General features: G+C 35.9%; 2 protein-coding genes and 1 pseudogene across 2 annotated transcripts; 2 read left to right on the top strand and 1 right to left on the bottom strand.

Moving 5' to 3' along the window:
- Window positions 1–210: 210 nt before the first annotated feature.
- Window positions 211–1,665, top strand: LOC116330212 (annotated as a pseudogene).
- Window positions 1,666–3,401: 1,736 nt separating this feature from the next.
- On the top strand, window positions 3,402–9,357 carry sat2b (spermidine/spermine N1-acetyltransferase family member 2b). Its single transcript, XM_031752565.2, has 6 exons — window positions 3,402–3,545; window positions 3,706–3,757; window positions 7,110–7,193; window positions 7,671–7,772; window positions 7,860–7,900; window positions 8,068–9,357. Exons 1-6 carry the CDS (start codon window positions 3,483–3,485, stop codon window positions 8,245–8,247), a joined length of 522 nt encoding a protein of 173 aa, XP_031608425.1. The 5' UTR covers window positions 3,402–3,482; the 3' UTR covers window positions 8,248–9,357.
- On the bottom strand, window positions 9,109–14,926 carry LOC116330279 (claudin-15-like). The gene is made up of 5 exons (XM_031752544.2): window positions 14,584–14,926; window positions 11,518–11,682; window positions 10,726–10,807; window positions 10,502–10,612; window positions 9,109–10,406 (listed from the first exon to the last, which is right to left on the bottom strand). Exons 1-5 carry the CDS (start codon window positions 14,798–14,800, stop codon window positions 10,307–10,309), a joined length of 675 nt encoding a protein of 224 aa, XP_031608404.1. The 5' UTR covers window positions 14,801–14,926; the 3' UTR covers window positions 9,109–10,306.
- Window positions 14,927–15,594: the final 668 nt, after the last annotated feature.

Here is a 15,594-nt window from a genome sequence, read left to right as displayed (position 1 = left end):
TTTATTTATCTTTTTCAACATCCATTTCATTGTTTTTCAGGGCAAAGTTTGGGATATTTTGTTTCCCATCATTAGTGAAGCTTTTTTAATAATGTAAACATTAAAAATGACGAAAAGATTGAGCACGAGACTGAGAGACTTTTGAGGTCTGGTGGAGCAGTGGGAGGAAAAAAGATCTAGTTTTGGTGTATTTTCAGATATAAAGCAAGAATGGCCTCATTAGCTGCCAGCATTTGCTATGTAAGCAGTATGTGTATAGATGGTTTACTTAGGCTGTGGGACTCACATTCATGTATAAATGTGAGTTGCGTTTGGTCTGCAGGCTCTTCCTCGTCTGAGGTACCGAAGCGTTGCAACGGCCTATCGCACTCACAACTACTTCCCCCTTGTGGTGTTGCCACGCAATTACATCTTCATAACTTTGAAAAGTGCAATACCACCATGAAAAAATGCTTTTTACATTAATAAATGCTTTACAAAAAAAATTACAATTAACCATACACTTGTAGGTGTCACACAGGCATCAACAGCTCATTCTTATCAGTAATTTGAACTTGAAATCCTCCATAGCTTCATTTGAAAGAGGATAGTTCCTGGAAACTGAAGCTGTTGTTTTAAAATGTCTTCACACAGATTTTTAAAAGAACAAACTGCCCTGCTGTGACTGGTGGCTGCTCATATGCGTGGAGCTTACATTGGATGGGAAACGCCGACTGGATCTCAGTTTCAACGGGGTTACAGCTGTTCCAAAGTGCGTCCAGAAGCTCTTTCACATGGATGAAATGACCTGAGCAGAAACATGATCAGAAAGTTTCCAGATTTTATTGCTCAGTTCATTAAAATGACTGTTTTGGATTTGCACAGCAATTATGTGAGTATGACAGATAATGCCTAATGTTTATTTGCTACTCTATAAAAGTAGGTAAATAAATGGTAGCTACTGTATAGCAGCAATACTGTGGGACTGCTACACAGTTGTTGCAATTCACACTATTTTAAATAATTAAATATTCCAAATATTTAAAGTTAAGCCCATTTTTTTAAAATACGATCTCTAGATTAAAGTACTAATCATCAAAAGCCAATCATTAAATAATCACAAACATACGGGGACACCTTAGAGACCCGCTAACTGTCACTAGCCTTTTGGCAGCTGTAGTTTGCCCATTTCAAAATTGTACCATGGTTCGTAACTATGTCCATGTTTAATGCACCAAAATCACCATCTGTTAAAAAATGTGTTATTGTTTCTAGCTGGAGGAGCTCTCCATGGCTATCGGCTACCTGCAGAACCTTAAGGTTTTAAACCTGTGCGACAACCGTCTCACAAGCCTCCTAAGCGAGCTCGGCCTCCTGAATAAACTCCAAACACTGAACCTGGGCCTCAACCAGCTGGAAGCTCTTCCTGCCTCCATTGGTGCACTGGAGGAGCTCCGCCACATTGGCCTTTCTGATAACAGATTCACCCGCCTCCCCGGCTGCCTCTTGAAGCTGAAAAAACTGGAGAGTATCAAGATGGACAGGAATCCAATTATTGCTGAGAAGATACCCACTGAGAAACCAGTCAGTATTTCAGAGAGCTTTTACCTAGTCAAAGGAAGCTTCCTGTGCAAAGAGTGTCTGAATAGGTGCCAAGCTGAGAGGAAGGAGCTGAGGGAGGAATAAATACCATACTGTGTTCTTAACTCAAGAGTGCCTTTCACTTACAGTAGTGCATGTTACTCTGATCTGTACTCTACATAGTACATAAATTCAATTCATATCAGACAGTAACAGAAAACATTGCAATTTCCCTTGTAAGTGTATTTAAAGAGATATTTTTACACACAATTTATACAATTACCATGCTTATAACTGCATGATAATTAGATACAAATAAAGTGTTTAGACAGTCTGTTGGGTCTAGAGGGCAGCAGAGAGCACCCTTATCTCTGAGTACCTGTCACTGACTTTAAACACTTATACAAGTAGGCTACGAAGTTATGTGAAATAATATTTCATGTTATTAAACATGCAAACGGTATCTTTTGCATGTGATCATAATTCATTCATCATCATCATCATATATGGAAAAAATTAAGTTCCTGAAGTCTCTAAACAAGAAAAGAAAGACACAGATTCTGAGTTTGTCTCATTCAGAGAAGGCCTTCCTTTCTATGATGAACCATCACTTTAGTGTGATCTTTATTAGTTTCAGACCAAAATACATTTCAAAAGAAATTTTAGGGTGAAGAAAATACATTTACAACCTTACAGTAGAATGTATATCAAACCCTAACCCCCCACACACGCATAAACATTTACACACACATATATACACACACATATACATAGACAGACACTGTAAAAAATGGCAAATCTGAACTTGTGAACCATCATATAGAAGAGAGATTTCTGAATGGGGTTTTTTGTTAAACAGACATGAAAGACACCAACTTAAGGTTAAGTGTATAAACTTGAACTTGAAACATCTTTATGATGCAACCAAAAGAATCATGAATCTAAAAAGCGACATTTCTGGATTTTATTTTTGTTGACTTATGAAGTTATATATATTGTTTTGTATATTTTTGACATTTCTTAAGGAGAAGATTGCTGTTTGGCTGATTGGTCCTAACCAATTACTGTATAAAAGATGAACGATGCGACAGCACTTCCTCCCATTGTGCAAAAATGAAGCCAAAATATCCGGCTTGTGGGAGCTGCCATGTTCCACTTTTGGAGCCAGAGTCTGCTCAGTAGTAACTCGTGGTGGAGTGTCTCTGCCCACACACCCACTGGACGTGACCGTGAACACGCCCCCTTACATTTTTTACATAGCCCGGCTGCTCTGTCTCTAATTCTGCAGGGTATGATGACTGCTATTTAAAGGTACTAATTAAATGTTTATTTAGATTACACATCCAAGATTTAAAAATGATATTCAAGCAAAATGACTAAGGACCCTAAAAAACAAACAAACAAAAATATAAGTACGAACTTATGAAATTTGCTCATATTTAAGCAGTTTGCTCGTTTATGTGGTTCAGCGCTTTAAGTTTACTGCAACTTTTACTTTGGAGGTTTACTTTTTACTGTCTTTGTGTGCGGTTTGTTTGAAAAGGAGCAGGCGGATATTTTTGTACTATGTACTTGTACTATTTTAAATGCACGTAAGTGCTCTTAATTGTGCGAAATTTTGTTGTTGGTAGTTGTAAAATGGGGCTCATATAAAGCGTTATTGCCTTATCCAAATCGAAAGGCATACAAAACGGTAATAATAATAATCATAATGATGATGATGATAACAACAACAACAACAATAATAATAATAATATCTTTTTTAAAGTTCGAAATTATTTTGACCTTTATTTTGAAGGCGGAAGTATCAAAGCGTAGCCACTTCCTGTACAGACTTTTTTTTTTTTTTTTTTTTTTAGCGTGTAGCTAAAGAGCTGAAAACTCTGGCAAAACCCCCCTGAAAATCTGCAATTACTGTAGACATGAATTTCAAAATACGGTGTGCTGCGAAAGAAGACTGCAAAGACATATCGAGGATGATAATGGTGAATTATAGTTAATTTATCTCTGTTTTTCCCACTTCACAGTACTTCTACAGGGCTCTGTTAAACGTTAGCTCGATATCTGAAATGTTAGATTTTGTTTCCTAATGATTCTCCTCAGTGTGTTTCTCAGTTGACATAACAGTAAAACGGCGTTTTTCAGGATTTGGCGATTTATGAAAAGATGCCTGACCAAGTGAAGATTTCGCATGAAGGTAATTCTCCCATTAGTTAAATGTTACGGAAAGTAAAGATTTTTTTGTCTAAAAGCATACCGTTTTTTTCTGTATAACTTTTAATGATGAGTTTTTAAACCGACTGCAAAAGCATATTTAATATAATATGATGAATCATTGTTAATAACTAGCCTAGTTTATCCTTATATAATGACTGGCAGCTGCAAGTGAGTCAGCCCACAGTCCTTTAATGGAGTGCAGCCATATTTACAGTTAATAAGTTCACCTGTGCACCTATTAACAGTTAACAGCAACACTATTAACTGGCAAGGGTTAAACTCCCAGCAATCAGATTATCGTAATCAATCATCATTATAAACCCCACTATTAAAAAGTAAACACTTTAAAATCATTGAAACATAAATATGAAAGTTGTGTATTTATTCTTTTTATAATTATATAGTCAGAGGTCAATGGTAACTTCATTGTCCCCAATGGGGAATTGATTTGCAGTATGTCCACACATCAAACAACACAAATAACAAAAAGAGAGAGAACAGTTAAATTATTTATGGCAGAATATGAAAGAAGGTTTTCTGAGATTGTTGTAGAGGAAACTTTTATTTTCATTTGTTGCCTCAACAGTTTAGGGACACACAACTAGGGCTGCCACGATTAGTCGACTAGTCACGATTACGTCGACCATTAAAATCGTCGACGACTAATTTAATAGTCGACGCGTCGTTTGAAGCTTTGTAAGATCCCAAAAGACGCAGGAATAAGTAGTATTTAAGAGTGTAATAACGGACTGAAACAGAAGATGGCAGCACTGCATGTACAAGGATGCCAGCTGCCGTTAAACCCCGAAGAAGAAGAAACTGTGTCCCAGAATTCATAGCGCGGCCCAGCGCAGTTGTCAACAATGGCTGCAGCTAGTTAGTTTTAATATTACTCTTATTATTCTTTCTGGGTCACAAAATAAACGTTTAACATATTTTCAGGTGAGAATTTAGCTGTGTAAACCTCAAATATCTGCTCAGTCTATCAAGACACCACATATTTTCAAAAGCGCTCCGACGTTTTCGGAGACGTCTGTTACCCACCAGCTCGATAGCGAGCCGGGTTTCTAGGCTCATTAGAGTCGGTGAGAACACCGGACTCCCGGCAAATCGTTTTCAAGCTGACCGCCGTCTTTCGCTACTCAGGTTAAACATGTAATATAAGTCACTTAGATAACTTAAAAATGTTATTGTTTGGCTTTTTTTTAGTATTTTATTTGTTCCTGAGTAAATTGGTTTGGCTGAGAAATAAAGTTATAGTTTTTGCACAGATGAATAAACGTCAAGCAGACAACTGATTATCAGAAGTGTGAGATGCTCGAGAATATACTCCGGTGTCCTGTTATATTTTAGATAGCAAGGAGCAGACGGCTGCGTTTATTAAACTTAACTGAAACAATCTGCAAATTTCATTAAAAGTGTAATAAACTATCATCTTGTCTTTATTTTTAGTTAGCACATACCTTAAACACTTCAAGCTGTAAGCTAATGATAGTTATATAAGAGCAGACGCATGCTGGTGCAATAAGCTGTACATTTTACGTCCAATGGATGCATGATCTGATTAGTCGACTAATCGCAAAAATAATCGGTGACTAGTCGACTGTCAAAATAATCGTTTGTGGCAGCCCTACACACAACAATAATGCAAATGACAGTAACTGTCATGTGTCATGTTTATGTTATATGAAAGAAATGGAATAAGGTGTAAACATTTCCAGCTTCAAACAGACCTTTCCAGCAAAAATAACTTGGCTGAATGTAATTATTTTCACAGCGTCTGTGTCCCATATAACCTTTCTCATGAAGCCATACCAGAGAGATTAATGACGTAGAACCTGGCAGAATTTAACGTTTTAAAGGTACAGCTCACCACTAGATGTCAATAGATAGCAGATTTCAGTCAGTTGAGTTCTGTTTTCATATGCTGCCCAGTTCAAGTGCAAAATCCTAGCTATGGTGGTCACTGTAGGACAAACAACTCTTGCTGTAGTTCATCTCTGTTGTTTACCTCAACTGTCAATATGTTTCCACATTTATTTATGCTGGAGAAGGCTGTAGAACTTGGTGAAAGGAGTTCAAGATGAGTCAATGAGTGACTGAAACATTTGTCCGATGACAGTGAGAGTTGAGTTGTAGAGCAGTTGATGCTGCTGTTAGCCTCTGAAATGCCTCTGAGATGCTGGTAGTGTTGTCTCTTTCCTTTCTCTGATAAAAAAAAAGAAAAACTATAGGTATGATCATGTCTTGATTTTGAAACTTGCCTCCACAGCAGGTGAACACCTAAAAACAAACAAACAAAAAAAAAAACTAACATTATACCAGCTAACGTTAGGTTAGAGTGTCCTAAAAATAACACTTTCCCTATGATAAACAGGGGCTGGTCTCAAAGAATTTCCTTGCCAGTCACTGTATTCAAGATGGTTGGGCAACATGGTGGCTTCACCAAACCTGTTCTGATGTATTTTTAGCTGATGAATTTAAAGTTTAGAATTGAACTTGGAATTAATCTTCCAGCAAACATTAGTTCGTTAGAAGATAACAGTATTTATTCATCAGTACAACATTCTTTTTCTTCTTCTTTTTTTTTTTTTGCTGTTAAATAACGTAAAAAAATGGAATGACCTTCTGTACCTTTAGTTAAGTTGGTATTTAAAAATGTGTTTTAGCTGCCTTGAATGATGAATTTATATATTACTATATAATTCATACATTAGATGCAGTTATTAGCTGAAACAATAACTGCAGCTCAGTGAGAAGGAGTGGTTATTAGTCCAACAATGATTAACTGAAGGAGATTAGGATTAGGTCCCTTAGATATAAGTGTATATCTGCAATTCTTCGTGTACTTTTCCCTATCAACTGTCATGCAGCTTTTTTGAAATACATCCAATCTCTCTTTTATTATAAGATAAAGATAGCTGGATTACTAGGTGTCTTTAGAAAAACAAATACATCCAGGTTGGTGAACTTTTGATATCTTGTGTTTTTCTATAGTGCTCATAAGTCGACGACACACTGTGACCCCAGGCTTGACACAAAAGCATCCTTTTAATTAAAAGCCTGCTAATAGAAAAATTTACAGTAGAGGACTGTCATTCACAACTGGCTTAATAGAGACCCTGATGCTTCTCCTACTCAAAATAATTGATGTCAGTGTCACTACTTACTATTAATGAAGATTTTGAATGAATTAATGAAGACAATTTTAAAGAGAATTCAGTTTCTCACATGTATGTTTTTGATGTTTCTTCTTGTTTGAGAGCTTTTTATTGCTGTTAAAATAGAGATTAAACATGTCTATATGGATAACTTTTTCTTGTGCAATTTAGAGCTAGAGCGCGATGGTTTCTGCCAGAACCCCTTCTTTGAATGCCTCGTTGCAGAAGTACCGGAAGAGCATAAGTCTAATGAGGGTAAATGTTCAATCATGGCCTTTTGTTTTTATTGTAGTCTTCCTTGTCTGCCACACCTGATCTTATCAGTATAATAAAAGGCTTCTGGCCTTGCTGTTTAGATATACATGTCTGACAAATTATGACTAAACAAGTGTTACCTCATAAATCAACAGTGGCAGATGAGGCTAATCCTTCTAAAATTAAGATAAGCGTTGTTCTTTCACATGTTAGAAACAAACATAAACCTTGCTCAGACAAAGCAATGCTGCTATGTAATTAGGAACTTCCTAGCTCACGTCACCACAGCTGCACAGTCAGCATTAGATTATTTTAGTTTAAGTTTTATATCTTAAGTCCTTATTAGCAATAGCGGTCTTTTACATTAGCAGTCCACATAAAAGTGTAGTTTAGTATAAGGAAGAGAGAGGTTTTTCCATGATATTTGTCGTAATGTTTACTTCCCTTTGAAATATTTGCCTCTTTTTGTTCATATAGGATTCACAGTCATCGGGTACGCCCTTTACTTTTACACTTACAGTACATGGAAGGGGCGGGCAGTATATTTGGAGGACCTGTATGTGATGTCAGAATTCAGAGGTACAATATCTCTTGTGGTATAAATATATATATAACAATCTAGATGTATTTGTTACCTTATCATGTTTATAATGATTTCCTCTGTAGGAAATGGCATTGGTACAGCTTTATTGAGCAAAGTTGCAGAGGTAAGACTGTTTTTGTAGTTGTATGGAAAAACATATTTTTTTAATTGATTTGTTGCATTTGGATGCTTTTGATTTTTTTCTTCTGTTTTGGTTAATTTCAGCTGTTTTGTGTTATAGCGAGGTAATAGTGCATGATTAAGCGCAGGACTATTTTTTTATTTGCTCAGATTGGGAAAAAGAAGCAGTGTGTGCGGCTGCAGTTGTCCGTGTTAAACTGGAACACTCCCTCTCGAGACTTTTATGCTGCTAAAGGAGCTCAGGACCTCACTGTCACTGAAGGCTGGCATGCTATCCGCTTTGATGGACAGAACCTGGACAATTTAGCAAATGAAGCGCCTAAAGATTGACAAGAAAACTATGCTCTTTACCTTTCTGTGCAAAATGGTGCTTGTTTTAAAACATTGTTGTTGTTTTTCTCCATAAAACAGCCTTAATTATATCTTGTGTGTGTCCTTGATGTAACAAATTAATTTACAGGGGGCAAAGGATGTGAAATACACATGAATTTAGTATTTTTGAAGTGATACGGCCATCCCTTTTGATTTCTTCTTCTATAGACTTGATATAGTATCCCTCAAAGTCCCATAAAAACAGACCCCTGCTAAAGAAAACACTTTGGCCTGAGTAGCATAAATCAATGTTTCAGTACATTTTTATGTTTTCATGTACATTTCTGAGGAACTGAAAACCCAGTGGATTACTTTCACTCTTACAGTGATGCAGCTACTGTGACCAATTAAGTAATGAAAAGGAAGAGATATTGAAACAACCTGTTAAGAATGAGCCTCAAAACCAAAACTCTGTCAACAGGAATTTCTAAAGTGCTCTATATGACTTTATGCTATAAATGTTATATTTTAAACTCTTCCTTACATTTAAATTATTTATCACCAATCAGCAAACTGTTACTTGACTCTCATTGGGTAAACCAAATCCCAGATGTGACATCACAGCTTTCCAGCAGGTTGCAACTGTGAGATACTCCAAAGGTGACTTTTTGTTCCTGGAAAATGGCATTTTTAAAGTGTTGAATCTATATTATGTGAGAATGTAAAACACAATGTGTCGCCAAACTAAAATGGGCATTAAAGAATAAAGTGGGCCCTGAGAAAGTACTGTTATTAAGTGGGTTATATGACAAGATTTGAGCTCTGAGGTTTTTCTTTGTTGAGTTAAACATTCAAATGAAAAGCTGCTGTGCAAGCAAGTTCTGTGAATGTCCCTTTATTTGACTGTGCAAAGTAGTTAATAATGACAACAACGTCACCAGTGCTAAACACCACTGAGCATCACTAGCAGAAATCATAAACTTATTAACATTCTCATAATTTAGGGCATTCGATTACTGTGAACTGGTAAATATCTGTGTAAAAAAACATGCAAAAATCTTGAGAAATGTGTAAAATCAAAATAAAATCAACAAAGTGACATGAAAATATAGACTTTATGTGCCAAGCTACTCTGTGCTTATGTTTGTTTCATTCCTTTTACTCAAGTGGCTGCTGCAAAAAAACAAACAAACCCAAAACACAAAAACCCCACTGGATGAAACCACACGTCCTGTTATTGTGATAATGCATGGGACCATTAGAAAACAAAATATACCAACTGTGTGCTTAGTTTGCAGTGCGACTTTTGCATCAAAATTTACTTACTGTAACAGATTTTGTCCTGGAACTTATGACCGTAATTGATATTATATTGTCACAGTTTTCATTATGTAAGTCATGACTGAAATGTAACTAAGTAGTTATGTGTTTAGAATAATAAGGGGATTTTTACAATATAAATACAAAATAATTACAAGTTCATGTACAGCAGACATGTAGTTAAAGGATTAAAAACATGTAATTTAAAGATTGATATCATAAAGCCAATAATCAACAAAATTCGATTCAGAATTAGTGTTTTCCAGTATAAATGCTACCAGATTTTTTTTTTTTTTTTACTCATCATTGTCTGTCAAAGGAAAATCGTGTATTTTGTGATCAGCTAACATGACATGTATTCTTTTATTGATCATTAAGCACATGTCTCCATGACTCTTCTGTGATAAACAACTTACAGCTTCCTCTTTCTGTTTTGGAAGATACTGACTTAGAAAAGGGGAACCTCAGCTCTGAGTTCTGAGAATAACTTTATCTTTACACACACACACACACACACACACACACATACAGACACACAGAAAAGTATAAATAAAAAACGCAGACAGAGATGAGACGCAGATCCTGCGTTTCATGGCTGCCCTCGCGAGTTAAAGAAAATCTGCAGTGTTTGTGTGTTTTCTAACTCAGGTGTCTCAGCTGAACAAAGAGCGGCAGGGTGATTTAAAGAAATCCTCTGTCATTGTCTCTTCCAGAAAGATTCTGAATCCGCTGACTTTTCTGTCTACACATTAACTTCTTAGACATATGCGTTTCTGTCATAGTTGCTTGGTACAGACTGAGAGGGTGCCACAGTTGACAGCACGTGTCCTCTGGAGGATGGTTGGACTGGATACGGTCTAAAATACAAAAGGCACGTTTAATTTTATTATATTAATTATACACCTGTTATACAATGTCTGGCAAATTAAACTTTTCAGCAACAGTTACTCACATTTTTTCATTGTCAGTCATAATTCCGCAGGAACACAGCAGGCACGAGCCTCCACAAATGGCAAGCGTAGCTGAAGCCCAGCCAATATAAAGCGCCTCTCCAAGCTCATACCTGCAAACAATAATATTTATTTATATAACATTTTGATTGTAATATTTATTTAATAATAACAATTTTTAATCTATGTTATGTGCTTTCAGCTGATGCAGATTATATTGACTTACTTTGTCCCTTGGTAGAGGATGTCAAAGAACTGCTGGGTGATGTTTGCTGCGTACCAAGACACGGCAATCATGGTGCAAAGCCCTACAAAATGCAAAAACAAGTTAAATTCACAAATAGTGCACATATCTTTATAAAAAAAAGTCAAGTTGAAAAACATTAGGGCAGTTGTGCAACAAAGATACCATCTAAATATTGCATAAGATTTTTTAAAGGACTATTCCTTTTTAAAAAACTTGAAAAAAAAGTTGTAGTTCAGCAAACTATATCAATTATGTAAATTAAAAGTATGTTGTTAAATGAAAAAGGTATATATGAAATATAGCTTTTTAAAATACAGGGGAAAATACTTTTTGGTCAATGAGATGATCCTATCACTGGGTTCACACACTGTTTTTTAAATGGGGTAACCAATAGTGCTGTTGAAATGCATAAACTCTTATTAATGACGGTCCTATATCAGCAGGTTTGTTAGCGTAAGGATAACCTTTTGAACTAGTAAACCATTATATAATGGTGATATGATAGCTTGTCTTCTGAAAAGTAGAAATTGAAGAACCAGGCGTGTTTATATTTAACCAGGTGTTTTGTGCAAAGGTTTCAGTTGGGAGTGTGAACTGTCTTAAATCTGTCACATGACTTCATGGAGGCTAGGTTGCATTTCTCAAGTTGTAAGTCTGGTTCAAATAATCAGGCAAAAATTTCACAAGCAAACACTAAAATGCTTCTTTTAAATGAAAGGGTTTTTTTCATTCCTTTTTTTCATAGATCTTGCATCACCCCCAAGTCTTTACCTTGCAGTAAAAAAAACACTCCTCCGACTGCAGCAATCTTCCCCTTTAGAACATAGTTTTCTCCACCTATTTTCGAGCACTTCATTCCTACAAGCGTAGCCACCAGGCCAAACGACCCAAACACAATTGAAGTAATCATCAGTGCTCGGGAGGCCTGAATGTATCCTGTGTGCAAACAATAAAAGACAGAATAACATATTGATTTATAAGTTTGTGTACCGTATGATTATATATAAATAAGAAACAAAGATTTAAGCAGTAAGTTGGTAAGAACTTTAGAAAAAGCTTTTTTTGTTTGTTTCTATTAAGCTTCATATAAAAAATTCTTGCCCTCATATTTTCATTTGTTTAAAATTTCAGTGAGAGGCTCCACCTTGAATCTCACAGGACAGACACAATGATATGAGTTGATTAAGTTCAGGCAGACCACAAATATTTTCAATGTAAATTATTCCACATTTCACAACTGATAAAATAGTCAGCATATTGTAAAAGCATCTGTTGTTTCAGAGAACAGGAAATGTTTATCCTTTCAGGTCTAGGCGGATCTTGTGACCGGGCTGGACAGCCCATCTTGGTTCATTTTTCAGAGCGTAGAAGGCCGCACATGCTTACAAAACACATATACCATGTTATTCATCATGATCCTTTATTCATTTATATTCTTTTATTAAGCTTTGAATAGTGGCATTTGATTAGAACATTTATTCAACATATTACATGTATGGTTTCAGTTAGGTTATTGCACACATGCAGAGTTGGCCTCTGTCCTTATAGACAGAGTGAATGCTGAGGTCGAGGCACACACGCACACACACAAGCAGTAGTTAAACTCATGTGTAGGGGAGAGTTCAGATATTTAAATAACAATCTGCAAAGCCTTGTAGCTGTTTGATTATGCTTGCAGGAGAGACTGTTTGTTCCAGGGGATAAGCAGAGTTAGAAGATTACCGGGAAGGATCTGGCCTCGGGAAGAAGAAGATGTTCTTTAATGTGTTAAAGTTGTCAACATTGATTGTATTGTACCTACTTTACGCATGAGGGGGCGTTCCAATACCCTGATTTTCATAAAAACTATTGTTGTGTGGTTTTCGGTGAGAGATCTTATGCTGTCTGCGTGCAGTGTTCATCTCCCACACGTGTGTTCACTAAAATCATCGTTTGACTTGACCCAGCCAGTGTTGTTATTTTGGTTTTCCTCCTGTATCCATCCCCAATATTTTGAACCCGCAACACAATCAACCAGAATATATAGCATAGAAATGTGTGCCTCAGGATTGTAGGCAAGACTGATAACTGTTTGAGTACTACAAAACTCTTTCTCTTTGGATCACTTTGATATGGTGAATATTTATATGGCACATCGTATAACTTGATTCTTAAACAGTGACTTAAGAAATACAAACCAAAGTAGATGCTAATTGCTGAATGGGCATTAATTAATTATAAGTCAGTCAAAGTTTTTATTGCATTTGTTTTTTTCTGGATTTTCTATTGCAGTTACTCTGTTCACCAGTACTTAGTACAGTAGAAATTTCCAGACAAGTAAACGACAGACACACCCTGAACAAGTAAAATGTTGATGAAAACATTCATAAAAAGGATCAACCTTTATTACCGTTGTGTATCATTTAAGGTCAGACTGTTTAATTATTTGTTATTAATGATTTTTTAATGTGCTCTGTTACAAGAGCTGATTTTTACAACATAGTTTAAGATGGTTTAAGATAAAATCTTACTTGGAAAGTCTTGGGCTTGAGTAGCTAAGCCAGATGAATACTTAATTGATTAATAATAAGTACTTAACTTAATAAAACTTAAAAAACAAAACAAGAACATTTATGTGTTGACCGCATACCACTAAGCGCAAGCAAAGATGGGAAATCACGGCAATAATTAACTCCTGTAGAGTCAGTTGCGTAGGACATTTAGAGGTTTTCATTGTTGATGGGGTGAGATAACATTACCATCCACTGTAAATTCCTTCCAGTATCGATTTGGAAGGGTGACCCTGATCTTTATCCAACTGTGAAAGCCCAGAAATAAAGCAAAAGCTTCCACTATTGGGTTTATAACGAAAAATAGACGTAAGCGTTCATCTCCAAACTATGTTCCCATGCAATCTTGAAGTTGTTAGCGGCCCAGCCTCAATGTGTCAGAAAATTTTCCCACTAAGATACTACAAAAAGTACAAATTAATGATTAATTCCAGCTCACCCACTTAACATTCCCTTTATTCTGAGTTCTATTCAAACTTTTCAAAGACTCAAAATGTTACCCAACTTACGGGACCACAGAGAGGTGCTTACCAATGTCTGTAGACTTAAAGCTACATGTCACCTTTTGCCATTTGCTTTAACTCCTGTGCCAATGTTATTAACTATTTATTGATGGGATTCAAGCCATGCTTTGGCTCCTCATTTCACTCTCTCTACAAGGGAGGATGGTAACAGCTGTGGAAATAGGTAATGGGGATGCATAGTTGCATTATGACCCTCAGTCAAGCCTGCTTGCCTGTCTGTAAACCAGACAGACTCAGTATTAGTCTTTTAGAATCCCAGTGTTTGGTAATGAATAAAAGAAGCATTTAACTTCAAAATGTACTCTCTTCCAAACAGTTTTGAACTAAATTGCCTAAAATGAGCATGTTATCTTTGAGCATTGCTAAAAACAAGTTTTACTACTTCTGTAATGGAGTGAAGTACCACCAACCCTAAAATGGTTTTGAACATTGCGTATACACGTGACAAAAATAAACTTACATGAGAAATTTGGCAAAAAGTTTGTTTAGATTGGACAGATGCTGTTTATTTTTTCTGTCACCCCTTCAGATTACAGCCTGTGGCAGATATTGTATTTTTTTTATTTTTTATTTGGCTTTTAATGAAGATTATTTGATTATTATTTCATATTAGGTTTAAAGCATTTCTTTCAGTATGATTGTAAAATTTGCTAAATCATCAAGAGAATAAAAATACATATATGAGAATATGCAAGCTATGCGTATAATCCCAAGTAATTGGGATTACCTAATTAAATTATTTAAAAAATTAAAACTTTACTTACCTGGAAGAGCAAAAAGGGATGGAAAGTCACGACAGTTATAGTTCCCCGTTGAGTCACTTGCACAAGACATCCATAGGTTCTCATAGAGATTAGAAGTTAATATAACACTCCCGTCTTGACTGGATTCCCTCCAGTGCTGATCTTCTAGTGTTATAAGAGTCAATATCCAACTAACAAAACCTAGAAAAAGTGCTACGACTTCAATGAGCGTGTTCATCTTGGCAGTAATTTTTATTAATAATTAGCAGAAGTAATAATAATTGGAGGAGCTCTAGTTGCAACTTCAGTATCTGATACACATTTTGGGAGTGTGAGAACTGACTCGGGATATTTTTTCTCATGAACTGGTACCTGGACTATATCCGCATTGATTTATAGCCTGTAGCTACAATATAAGTGTGCTAATCCCACCCCAAAGACATGACATTACACATGGTAGGCAAATTGCAAGTTGAAATGTAAGTAAACAAGGAGCATGTTCATAAAACATTAACTGTTCGTATTATTAAGAATAATGTTTTGCAGCAGTTACAGTTACAGTTTTTTGTTAATCTCCTAATCTTGTCCTTCTGTCTGTGTCCTGTTTCTGAGGAGTTGGTAACTTTTAATTTTGATGAATTAACAGTAAAGCAAACACTTGAAGCTGCTTAGGTGATTTATAAAGGACAGAAAAGTATCTTTTTGCAGCACTAGTTAAACATTAACAAGTTTGCAGCAGGAAAAAAGACCCGTTTAAATTCCTAACATTTGTAAATACTTTTTTAAAGTGATACAGCATATCAATCCAACAATGTCTGTTCTGTTGAAACGTTAGCTTGAAAAAGTGCAGATCTGTCACCTAAAAGAACCTGGGCAAAGGCCTGGCTGCTACAACTCAACACTGTAATTCATTAGTGTCTACACATGAGGAAGAAATGTATGGAAATGTAAAAAAGTCCAGAATTTATCTGTACTGTATAATATATGTATGAAATGAATGTTTGTTTTAAATTAATTTTTTGCACTTGCAAA

Source organism: Oreochromis aureus, linkage group 10 (genome assembly GCF_013358895.1).
Source record: "Oreochromis aureus strain Israel breed Guangdong linkage group 10, ZZ_aureus, whole genome shotgun sequence".
Taxonomy (NCBI): Eukaryota; Metazoa; Chordata; class Actinopteri; order Cichliformes; family Cichlidae; genus Oreochromis; species Oreochromis aureus.
This window is presented reverse-complemented; position numbering and strand designations above follow the sequence as displayed.